This window comes from Mus caroli, unplaced genomic scaffold, assembly GCF_978045245.1.
Source record: "Mus caroli unplaced genomic scaffold, Mus_caroli_1 scaffold_8, whole genome shotgun sequence".
NCBI lineage: Eukaryota > Metazoa > Chordata > Mammalia > Rodentia > Muridae > Mus > Mus caroli.
In genome coordinates this window covers 54,733,456-54,746,152 of record NW_028227263.1, presented here as the reverse complement: position 1 = coordinate 54,746,152, position 12,697 = coordinate 54,733,456, and the positions used below count along the sequence as shown (strand labels likewise).

Sequence of the window (12,697 nt, the reverse complement as noted above, 5' to 3'; positions counted from 1 at the left end):
CATTGAATATTTTGGGCAAATTGTAGGCAGGGCAAACTGTAGGTCAAAGGTTTTGTGGTTAGGTTGAGAAGAAACATTCATGTCCTTTTCTCTTTTTTTTAAGTCATGAATAGCTATTAAAATTGTAAAGAGCCGGGTATGGTGAACCACGCCTTTAATCTCAGCACTCAGGAGGCACAGGCAGGAGGATTTCTGAGTTCAAGGCCAGCCTGGTCTACAAAGTGAGTTCCAGGACACTCAGGGCTATTCAGAGAAACCCTGTCTCAAAAAACAAAACAAACAAAGAGTTGTAAAGTATTCTGTCTGAATTTTCATGGTGATGAGCTGCCATTTGTATTTTTCCTTTTTAAAAAAAATAGTGAAATGAATTATGTGCTCATTTTCTGCTGTTAAACCATATTTATTCTGCCAGTTTAAACAGCTGTTTGCTCTTCATACATTGCCTTTTTCATAAATTGTTGAGTTAAATTTGCTGAAGTTTTATTTTAAATTTTGCAACAGTATCTGTGATGAATTTTCTGTAGTATCTCCATCAGGATTGGTATCGGAATAATGTCAGCTTCAAAAATTTAGTTTGAAGATATTTTTTTTCTGTCATTGTGTGAGAGTTTGTATATAGTTGTTATTACTTCTATAAGTGTTTGGTAGAATTCATCAGTTAGACTTTGATGGGTTTTTTGTTGGAATATTTTCAGTTTTAAGTTCATATCTTCAGTCAAAATATAATCTGGCTATTATATATAAATATAATAAACCTAAATATATAAAACCTAATTATATTAGGTTTTATATTTATATTTTATATTTTTTGAATGTGCCTTGGTAGTTACATATCTTAAAGGTTTTTTTTTTTTTTTCTATTTTGCCTAGGGTATTGACTTCATGGGGGCTTTTTTAAAGTCTGTGTAATCCTCAGAGATCCCCATTCCTGCCATATTGAGTTCAGCAATTTATTTCTTTTTTCTTTTTTAATCCTACACCCATTTAGTAGAGGATTGTCAATTTTATTGATGTTCTCAAATAATGGCTTTTGAATTCATTAGGTTTTCTCCAATTTGTGCTATAATGCTAAAGTGATTTCTATCTATTTTCTGTTTTTTCTCAATAATGTATTCACTTTACATTCTAATCACAGCTCCCCTCTGTCCTCTCCTCCCAGTTCCATACTTACAAATCCCTTCCCTCACTACCCTCTTCCCTTCTCTTCAAAGTGTACACCCCTCCCTGGGACATCTAGTTCCAGCAGAACTAAGCATACCATCCTCCCAACTGAGGCCCAACCAAGCAGTCCAGTTAGGGAAAGGAGATCCAATGGCATGCAACAGAGCCAAAGACAGCACCCACTCCAATTATTAGAGGACCCACATAAAGACCAAGCTGCACATCTGCCACAAATGTGTAGGGGTCTAGATATAGCCCCTGCATGCTCTCTGGTTGGTGGTTCAGTCTCTGTGAATTCCCTTGGGTCCAGGTTGGTTGATTCTGTAGCTCTTCTTGTGGTATTCTTGACACGCCCCCCCCCTTCTGCTCATTCAGTTCTAACCCTCATTCTTCCATAGGACTCCACAAGCTCCACCTAATGTTTGGCTGTGGGTCTCTGCATCTCTTTCTATCTCTACTATTTAATGATACTCTTCTATGCTTGCAGACAGAAACCTATCATAACTCTTTCCTGGGATGTTTCATCCAATAGTGGATGGTTTATTTACCTATGTAATTTGGTTTCATTCACTTTATTTTCTGGTAGTTCAACATACAAGTTAAAGTAACTAATTTAAAATCATCTTTTCAAATATGGGCATGAATAAAAGGTATGCTGTCTACATTATTACTTTATCATCCAATGGACATTGCTATCCTTATTTGCATTAATTTAAAAATGCATTCTAATTTTCTTTTTGGACCAATGAGTTATTTAGAATTGTGGGGTTTTATTCCAAATATTTGAGAGTTTTAATGTATTATTCACATACTGACTTCTTATTTGATTCATTATAGTCAAGGAATATACTTTCTATGATATGAATCATATTTTATTTATTAAAAATTGGTTTCCAGGACTACAGATACAATTTCATGCTTAAGAATACTTAAAAAACAAAGTGAGTGGCAGAGTTCATATCCCAGCACCTAAGTAAAAGCTGTTCAGAGTCTTGTGAATGGTGGAAACCACAGCACTGAGGGAGACAGAGATAAGAGGATCCATAGGGATTGTTGGCTGCCAAGATCACTCCAAAATATAAGTTCCAAGATCAATGATAACATGCTTCAGAGAAAAAATTCATATAGTGTTTAAGGAGGAAAAATAATACCATCATATGACCTCTGTGACCTTCTGGCCATGGCCCACTGGTAAATACACACACACACACACACACACATACACACACACACACACACACACACACACACACACACACACACCAGGAAAAGTTTTTCACAATATATCCATTCTTGGAAAACAACACAATATTTGAAAATAATATGTGAAGAACAGAACTGAATTTGAATAGAATAGCAAAAGTTATTTTTGTATGAACTGCTCTACATTACAGTGAGCTACATTAGCTCAAATGAATGGTTGATTTTCTCTAGGTCTTCCAGGTTTTCTGTCTACTTGCCATTCAGAGAAAGGACTGGTATCTATGACTGTAATAATTGACTTCTTAACTTCGGCTTTCTACTTTTTCTCTTCATAAAACCCATGTTACCCTTTCAATACAAGTACACAGGACTACAACTAGCTCCCCCTCCTTGACGTGTAGAGATACCATCTGTAAGAAGGTGATGAATAAGAAGCACCTCTTTCTTTCTCCTGAAGTTCATTGCTATTTGCCATTTTGTGTCCTTCCTTGGAATCTAGTTAACCAGAAAGCCTAGTCTAGTTTAGGTTGTTTTAGTTGAGAAAATTAATCTAGGTCCTATTATTTCATTTTTACTACAGGTACAGTTGGCATGGATATAGTAAAACCACTCACCCTCAGAAAGTCCTTAAATGCACACCTCTTTGTACATGCTACAGTACATTGGGCAGCAATAATTGAGATTAGTGAATTATTTGAAAACAGAAACACAAAGTTGGGAGGATGCATTTTGGAGGATATGAGGGGGTTTGGAAGATGAAAATGGAGATAGTCACTACCATATTTAGTTGTATACATGCATGACATCTAAGCAAAATAGCTTTGCCTCCAGTCCAAATCTGGATGTGTGGTCCTCAGTGCTGTGACTTCCTTAATGATGCCATATTCCTTCTAATAAATAGTGCTACTTCCTTCCTACCCTGCACCATTTTACCCCCTTCTGTTGTCCCGTTCCCCAACCTATATTTGCATATTCATTTCTTAATCAACTTCAAGTTCTAGTCAAGTGTGGAATTTTCATCAGTCCATCCTGATGTCCCCATAGAAGTTGTATTTAGTTTTTCGTTGTTATGAGCTTAATTTATGATACCTATTCTAATCCCTTGGACATTTTAGACTTGTCTCAGTTTGTACAATCTGTTATTCTTCCTATTGCATTATTCTTAAGAATAGACTCAACCTTTCTTATGTTCATTTGTTCAAAGAATTATCATAAAATTATTGCACATAGAAAATGCTTCAGGGATCCACCCCATAATCAGCTTCCAAATGCTGACACCATTGCATACACTAGCAAGATTTTGCTGAAAGGTCCTAGATATAGCTGTCTCTTGTGAGACTATGCCGGGGCCTAGCAAACACAGAAGTGGATGCTCACAGTCAGCTATTGGATGGATCACAGGGCTCCCAATGAGGAGGTAGAGAAAGTATCCAAGGAGCTAAAGGGATCTGCAACCCTATAAGTGGAACAACATTCTGAACTGACCAGTACCCCGGAGCTCTTGATATAGCTGCATATGTATCAAAAGATGGCCTAGTCGGCCATCACTGGAAAGAGAGGCCCATTGGACTTGCAAACTTTATATGCCCCAGTACAGGGGAACGCCAGGGCCAAAAATGGGAATGGGTGGGTAGGGAAGTGGGGGGGGAGGGTATGGGGGACTTTTGGGAGAGCATTGGAAATGTAATTGAGGAAAATACGTAATAAAAAAAAAGAAAATGCTTCATGTGGTTATAAAATAAGTGAGTAAATGAGTTAGTAGATATTTGAAGAATATTTTTATGTTTACTTCTTACAGATAGACTGAGAATTATCAATTTTTTAAAAATATTAAGAAAAATGGGACCTTTTAGGAGTTTCTGGTCAAAGTATGGGTAAGATCTCCTGAGCAAAGGGCAAGAATTTGACACAGAAATTGCTCTCTGAAAAATGATATTGTTTTGCTCAAGGAAATTAAGAAAAGATAGGTTAGAATTATGGAAGATGATGTTAAAAACAAAAGCACTTATTTTACAGTTACTTCCTGAGAAACTCAGAACATTTACTAGTGAGAGAATATTTTCGGGAAGTTGTGGGCTGGCCGGCCGACCATGCATGAAGAGGCAGCATGTGGCTGGGGCAGATGGGAGTGGATAAGGGCAGGAATAAAAGCAGAGGAGGGACTGTGGGTGTGAGCTGAACAGAACACCATGAATGAGAAAAAGAAAAGCTTGGTTGACTTGATATTGAGAAACAAACTGTCTGATGGCAATAGCCTTATGGTGTAGACTCACAATACTGAAGAAAAACAATCTTCCTACCAATTAGCCCAGGTAGAATGTCCTGAAAAGCTTGTATCCCCAGTTTCTTCAATTAAAAGTCAAAGCCCACAAAGTAAACGAGATAAGAAGTATTGGGGCATCCGTTTAGGGGACTTTTGTACTACAAGGTCAGCAGTATGAACAAATGTGCCATCACCAGAGTACAAAGGCAGAAAAACTAGGTAACCCAAATCATGCAGGTCTTCCAAAAATAACCAGATAGTAATAATACGGCAGAAATCTTTCATTTGTGCCATCAGGCTACCCTCTATACTCACACCTTGCCTTACACCATTTGGGATCTTGAGGTCAATTGAACATACAGTGTAATCAGTGTGTTATGTATTTTCCTCCCCTTGCCTTTCCCTCTCACAGTGAATCAACAAATGTTGTCATTGTTGGCTGTGAACCTAGCTGTGAGCATCTGCGTTCCTTACGTCTCGCTACCACTCAGCATTTCCTTCAATATGCTTTCCCCCTACCTCAGAGATCCCTAGAATACTGTAGGGACTGTAGCAGGCTTCTGTCTTTGGTGAAAGAAAAATCAGAATATAATATATCTTGAGAGTCTATTCATATTTCATTTAGTGATGGTACTAGTGTTTTTTTCCTTGTTGAGTTACACAAACATATTTCTTTGGAATTAAGACATTCTACCTCTGTGCACACCACCTATGAGTCCCAAGAATATACAAAGTCATGGCTGTCCTTACATTATCTCTGTGAATGCCATCTAAAACAGGAATTAAATGTGACTGCTTCCCTATGCATAAGCAGTACAAAGTTCTCCTAACTACTTTTAAATTCTAACATATACAGCTCGCATGATTTGATTAACGTAAGCTTTCTGACTTGTCTTTAGGATAAAGTCTTAAGCAACTTGTGGTATAGTAAGGTGATGATATACATGCTACACCAGAATTAGATCTATGTCTTAAGTGAAAGCTGGAGCTAGTTAAAGACGGTGTGCATGCCTTTCTCACATAGCTGACAGGTGCAGGTGCCTGCCTGTATACCTAATATATGTGTATGTTACCCACTTGCTGCCGATTTACAATTTTTCACTCTAATTCTACCTCCGTGGCCTGCTACACAAAGCTTGTGGCAGAAGCACTTTTCACCACTTTCTTCCTCCTACTTCCTTCCCCCCACACACTTATGGTATGTGCAGTTTTGCCAGACCCATATGAAGACAGGGGAACACTGATGCGATTGCTTCTTGCTTTTTACGAGTGTGGGAATCAAAATACTTCCCAATGAAAACATCTGCCTTTGTGCAAGTCACGCCCAGTTATCCCCCCAAAGAAATGTTCTGATTAACTTTTTTTAAAGTCTTAAGATAGCAGTTTGTGTAGCCGATCTAATTAAGAAGTTTATGTAACAGATCTGCAGGTTTTTTTTTCCTTCTTCAACTGGGTTCTTTGAGCTCAGTTTGAATGTTACCGACTTTCGATATGCAACGGCCAAGTGCTTCCCGAGCTGAGAATTATCAGCTTCTGTGGGATACAATTGCTTCTTTAAAACAATGTGAAGAAGCTATGCAACATGCGTTCATTCCGGTAAGGAAAATGCTTTATTTACTTAAGGATTCTTTTATTCATCTCGTTAGTTCTTGACACATTGGAAAAAAAGATTTTCTGTATATTTAAAGATGTGTCATCTTTATAGTTAAATCTCTATAATTCTTGTAGTTCTTGCTCCAGATAAATGTATGTCTGTTCTTGTTTGCTTTGTATGAATTCTGATTTCTTAATATGACCAAATATTGATTAGTGACAAAGAGTAATAGTGATCCAAATTAATACCATGAGGACAGTGGTTTCTAATAGTGGCACACACTAAAGATGAAATGTAATACTGATATTCCTCATACCAATATTTGTAGTTACCTGCAGTGTATAGTTTCTGGTATCCAAAAAGTAGCTTCAATAACTTTGTCAGATGGTTTTTATAGACAGATGAAAAGGTCTTGTATTAGCTTTGTGTCTTGTGCTGATTTAAATAATCTCCAGATTACAGGCTTTCTTAAGAAGTATAATCATTTCTTCAATAGTGATACTCTACTCACATATCTGTGAAGAAGTCTGACAGAACCTATAAATATACAAAATGACTCCATAAATGAGGCTTTCTTGTTCCATGTTGTAGAAACAACTGCTCTTACAGTTTATCCAAGTAGGGGATGAGGGAGGCCACTGATAGGTTGAGGTGACTTGAGCAGTATGTGGAAGAAGCTAAAGTACTTAGAATACTAAAGTAGTTGAGTCTTTTTAAAAATGTGTTTTTAAAGCTTTCAGGTAACAAATGAAGAATGATGGAAAAGTCTTCAAAATTAATCCTTATTAAAAATCATTACAAACTTCCTCCAAGAAAATATACTACTTGTGGCATAGAAACTCAAGAGATATGCTTCCTTCAGCAATTGAAAAGTCCAAATATTCTTTAAAGTTCAGATTACTCTCAAAGATCTCATATTGCACATAATCATAATTTTCTCTGCATTTTAGAAATCATCTAGATATTTCAAAGACTTCCTGCTGTATTTGAGTTGCTTCTAACTGAATTCTGTGCTCTTGTTGGATGACTAAAGGCCAATCTTGAATATCAACAGCATAATACACAGTTTCTGTAAGGAATTTTTAAAATGGGTATTTGGAAACTCTCAGGGTCATATGAAGTTACAATGATTCTGATTTGAACTGGAACACATATATTAAGTTTGTTTCTATCTTTGTCAAACTCTTCTTTCTTTCTTTTATCAATAAGAGTTCTATATTCCCCAAGAACATTCAGTATTTACTCTTTAAGCAATTAAAATAATTTCTTAGAAATAATTGCTTCCCCCATTCACGGATGCTAATAAAAATCTCTAATTAATTGTCAAAAGTATTTAAGTATTTTATTCTTTGTCTTTCTGAAATTTTGTAATTTTTTCAAGGAGAAGCTACTGGCAAATATCCAATGTTTCAAAATATTCTGATTATTAAATATGTATCATCACAGTTTTTGAAAAAAATAAGACAGTATAGCTAATGTTAAAAGAACAAGTGAGGGTAATGCTCTTTGAATTGAGCCTCAATTCAGTTTAATGAGTTTATTTTGGACCTTAGAAAAATGACTCTGATACCACCTACATGTAATCTATAGCCTTGTGATTTGTATTTTATATACTTGTATGTGCTTTTATACACAGACATGTAAATTTGCTTACACACATATACACATATACAATTACATATGGCATTTCAATTTAGTGATAGCCTTCACTGTTTAGAATATTTCAAATATTGTGCTGGTGCTGTCATATTAAAGAAATGACAGAGTGTTTGCCTCAGTTAATTGCCCCCTATAAAAATAATCCTAATACTCCACTGTGTAAATGTACCATATTTTCTGTATCCATTATTCAATTGAGGGGCATCTGGGTTGTTTCCAGCTTCTAGCTATTATAAATAAGGCTGCTAAGAACATAGTGGAGCATGTGTCCTTGTTATATGTTGGAGCATCTTTTGGGTATATGCCCAGGAGTTGTATATTCTAGATTTTCATGTAAAACTATTTCCAATTTTCTGAGGAACCGCCAGATTGTTTTCCAAAGTGGTTTTACCAGCTTGCAATCCCACCAGCAATGGAGGAATGTTCCTCTTTCTCCACATCCTTGCCAGCATCTGGTGTTGCCTGAATTTTATCTTAGCCATTCTGTTTGGTGTAAGGTGAAATCTCAGGGTCATTTTGATTCTATGCTTGCTGACAGGAGCCTGGTATAGCTGTCCTCTGAGAGGCTCTGCCAGCACCTGACTAATACAGATGCAAATACTCACAATCAACCATCAAACTGAGCCCAGAGACCCCAATGGAAGAGTTAGGGGAAGGACCAAAGGAGCTTAAGTGGATTGCAACTCCATAGGAAAAACAACAATATCAACTAACAGGACCACCCAGGGCTCCCAGGGACTAAACCACCAACAAAAGAGTAAACATGAATGGGTCCACGACTCCAGCTGCATATGTAGCAGAGGATGTCCTTATCTGGCATCAACAGAAAGGGAAGCCCTTGGTCCTGTGGAGGCTCTATGACCCAGTGTAGGGGGATGCCAAAGAGGTGATGAGGGAGTGGGTGGGTGCATGGGTGGGTGGAGGAACACCTCTTAGAGGCAAAGCAGAAAGTGGACTGGATTGGGGGTTGCAGAGGGGAGACTGGAAAGGGGTGAACATTTGAAATGTAAATAAATAAAGTAAACAATAAAATGTTAATAAAAATAATCCTAATAATTTTAAAAGTAAAAATTTCAAAATCAATTATATATAGTAGTTTATATAGTATATACAATATATACTATATTATTATATAAGAATTATATAATATATATATATATAATATATCAGTGGTGCTGATTTTAGAAAATCTGGCTTGAACAGTTCCAAAGCAGTTAAAAGCTCTCTTCTGCATGCACTGTGAGAGTATGTATTCCAAGGAAATGATCAGAATGGTCTGGAACTTACATGCTCTGGATCATTTCTTATACATATGGGAGACCTAAATCAATACAATTCTGTAAACCAGTTCTGTAAACTCTGATGTACAATCTAAAACTATATTGGTAGTCTATTTCCAGGTGATAACCCTCTAACCATACATCCTAACATTGAACATAGTGGCAATAAACGTGTAACCCATACTGTACCATATAACTCAAAGGAGTTTGCAGGGAGGAAGGAAACCAAACTGTGACACTCTTCAATTCCAAGATTTGATTCACAAATCTGATCATGCCCTGTAGTGATGAGATAGAAATCAACTCAGGACTTTTAGGTTCATCTGTTCGACCCAACTGCCCTGAGCTCAAAATAACAACAAAGATTTTCCCATGTCTTTTAGTATTAAGTGCTTGGCTCATGTAAGTTAATAGATATTGGATGTAGGGATGAGTAAACATCCTTCATGAAATCTTAGGAACTCAATCTACCATAGTGCTTTGGGGTATCTTCTGGTATCTCTGGGCGTTAGAGAAATCTGAGAGTTTTACATTTTATTAAAATGGTTATATATGTTTGTAAAATGGCTGAAAGTTAGTAGTCCTTTTTCATAAAGACATATGTTTATTTATTTATCAGTGTGTTGAGCTCATTCCTGTGTTCTGGAGACCTTGTTATCTAACTGCTAGCCACTATTATCCTCCCAAGATAAGGGCACAAAGAGAAATCTCTATTTTTTGAGGCACCATCACTTCATCAGAGACTTCATGACCTCTTGACTCAATGGTGCTTACTGTCTCTGCCCTCAGTATTGTTTTCCTATATGTTGATAGTCAACATTGTGGGATTTAGTAAACTCATTCACTCGGGGATTCCATATGCTATTAGTGCAATCCATCTTCCCATCTTGCTAATAGGCACTAGGCTTCTGTCAATAAAAGACCGGGTGCAATAGTATTCATTCACCCTCTTCAATAGCATTAGTTCTCAGTTCAGGTTCCTCAGCTGGCTTACCTCATTGTTCCACCTGTCCCAGTACCCTAACATTAAATTTAAAGTGCCTCAAATGGCTTTCTGTGTGGACAAACAGAGAACCTTGTTACACTTGCCAGCAAGTGAAGCAGAGAAGAGAGAAGCAGAGATAAAATGTGGATGAAAAGAAAAGAACAAAGCTGGCGTAAAGATGAACAAATCAACTGAGAATACCATGCCTCGGTGTGAGAGTCTGTCATTCCAGAAGTGACTCACATCCTTCCTCCCTACCTTCCCACAAGCCTGACATCACACGGCACTCCTTTTCTTTCTTTAGAAAGCCTGATGAACAGTGAGTAGGGACTCAAGTAAACTGCTCTGTGAGATGACACTGCCTTCATTACTCCCATGTTACAAAGTCAGTGGGACTAGGTTCCTTGTCAACAGCAAATAGCCAGTAAAACCAGGAGTCCTGGCCTCCTAATAACCCACTTGATTTTATCCTTAGCCTGTTCTTTTTCCTTCCTTCCTTCCTTCCATCCTTCCTTCCTTCCTTCCTTCCTTCCTTCCTTCCTTCCTTCCTTCCTTCCTTCCTTCTTTCCTTCCCTCCCTCTTTCCTTCCTCCCTCCTCCCTCCCTCCCCCCCTCCCACCTTCCCTCCCTCTCTGCCTCCCTCCCTCTGTCCCTACCTGCCTGCCTGCTTTCCTTCCTTCTTTCCTTCCTCCCTCCTCTCTCCCTCCATCTCTGCCCCCCTTCCTTCCTCCCTCCCTCCCTCCCTCCCTCCCTCCCTCCCTCCCTCCCTCCCTCCCTTCCTTCCTTCCTTCCTTCCTTCCTTCCTTCCTTCCATCTGTCTTTTTCATTTTTTTGTGTTTTATATTGTACATAGTTAATGGATTTCTCTTATGTGCCCCCCAACTCATGACCCTGTGACTCTTGTGGCAATACCATGTGTGTCTTTTTTCTCCAGATGTTCTGCTCTGCTCAAAACAGTACCTAAAACAATATCTCTGCTAAGTGACTCTGTAGTGGCTGATTAACCCAGGAGAAGTGCCAATTTAAGCAGTGGCGAGATGAGAAAGAGGAAGTTATCTTTTTTGTCTATGTATTCTCAAAATATGCCTTCTCAGCTCCAGGATGCCTTCCCTTGACTGCCACTGGCTCTTCTTTAGGAGCCTGCTTAGGTCAGCTCTAAATAGCATTTGTTCAGTAATGGCTTCCAGTCCTAGTTCGTGGTGTTCCAAGAGTATTTTGTCCTCTCCGAGTTCTAAATATTATTTGACCCATCATCTTCTGTCTTGCTGGATTTCTTTTTCTATTTTATTCTTCTTACTTTCACTTCCTAGTATGTTTAGTAATACCCCAATTTTTGTCCTATAACTTTGTGAAAATATGAATAAACTTATTAAAGTTCTAATACTAAAGGATTCCTGATAGTAAACACATTAGGATGACATTTAGTCTATGGAGACATTTAGTCTGGGGGGGGGGGGCACTTAACTAGACATGACCTGGATAATTACAGCATTTTAACTGAGTGCATTTTTGAAGATTGTTGGTAAAGTGTAATGAGTTACTGCCTTTTTCTTTTAAATAAAACAAAAATACAACAAAACCCATCTCTCTACCTCAGATGTTTAGTTTGCAATATATACCTGGGACACACACACACAATGACACTGGCTACAGAATGCCTTCCCTGTATTCCAATATTGCTCATTGTAGAGTGTTTTTATTATCTCATCAATTCCATAGTATTAGCACAGATATGTGATATTGTACAACACAGTAAACTCCATACTCAGTCATTCCTACATGCCTCACACATTCTGGAAACTGAAAAAAAATAGAACTCCACAAGTATTTGTTGAAGCAAAAGCAAGTAAATAAGTTGTTCAAAATTAAAAATAGAAGCTTTCTCTAGTAGCAGAAAAGAATTAAAAGCAACGTACATCAAATCCTATTTAGATCTGGTATTATAATAGAGTACTATTAATAACTAATGCATCAGTTAAATATTTTTAAGTGGGAATATGTCCAAAAGCAATGTCATTTATCTTTTTTTTTAATAATAAAATACAGGGAAAAAAGACTTGTTCAAGTGGACACACTAAGAAAAGGTCAGAGATCTAATGATAAGTCCTACCACATACACACTCAATCTATCTATCTATCTATCTATCTATCTATCTATCTATCTATCTATCTATCTATCTATCTATCAATCTACCTACCTTCCTACCTACCTACCTGTCTATCTCATCTATCATCTATCTTTCTATGTTTGGGGTCCTGACTTTAAGGAAGGGTTTTAATAGAAAACAAGAGAGAGAATAGATATACATAAAGATGCAGTCTAAGCAAGGTTTGGTCCTCTGCCTACCACTGTCCCAAATCCAAATACTTCCTGCAAAGTTAATGTGTCCTATAAGGTCCTCTGGCAAATTAAATTGCAAATCTTTATCCAGGCGATTTGTTCTTCTTTTGTGTACCCCAAGGGTTTCAGAGTTCTCCCAGAATAACATTTTTGTAGAATTCTGATTTGGGGGATTTTTTTCTTTCAATAATATCATAGCAAGAGAGAGTAGT

At 37.5% G+C, this 12,697-nt stretch overlaps 1 protein-coding gene across 19 annotated transcripts in view; it reads left to right on the top strand.

The window, feature by feature from the left end:
- The window catches only part of Dlg2 (discs large MAGUK scaffold protein 2), a 2,003,181-nt gene that overhangs the window by 1,283,434 nt on the left and 707,050 nt on the right, over window positions 1-12,697 (top strand). For 2 of the 19 annotated variants that reach the window (XM_029479406.2, XM_029479405.2), the window contains exon 1: window positions 5,911-6,223. The exons of 16 other annotated variants lie outside the window; for them this stretch is intronic. In XM_029479406.2, the coding sequence (XP_029335266.1) occupies window positions 6,101-6,223 (123 nt within the window). In that variant the 5' untranslated portion in view covers window positions 5,911-6,100. Of the gene's footprint in view, window positions 1-5,910; window positions 6,224-12,697 lie in introns of those variants that run through there. One more of the 19 variants, XM_085841529.1, reaches the window with a different exon arrangement.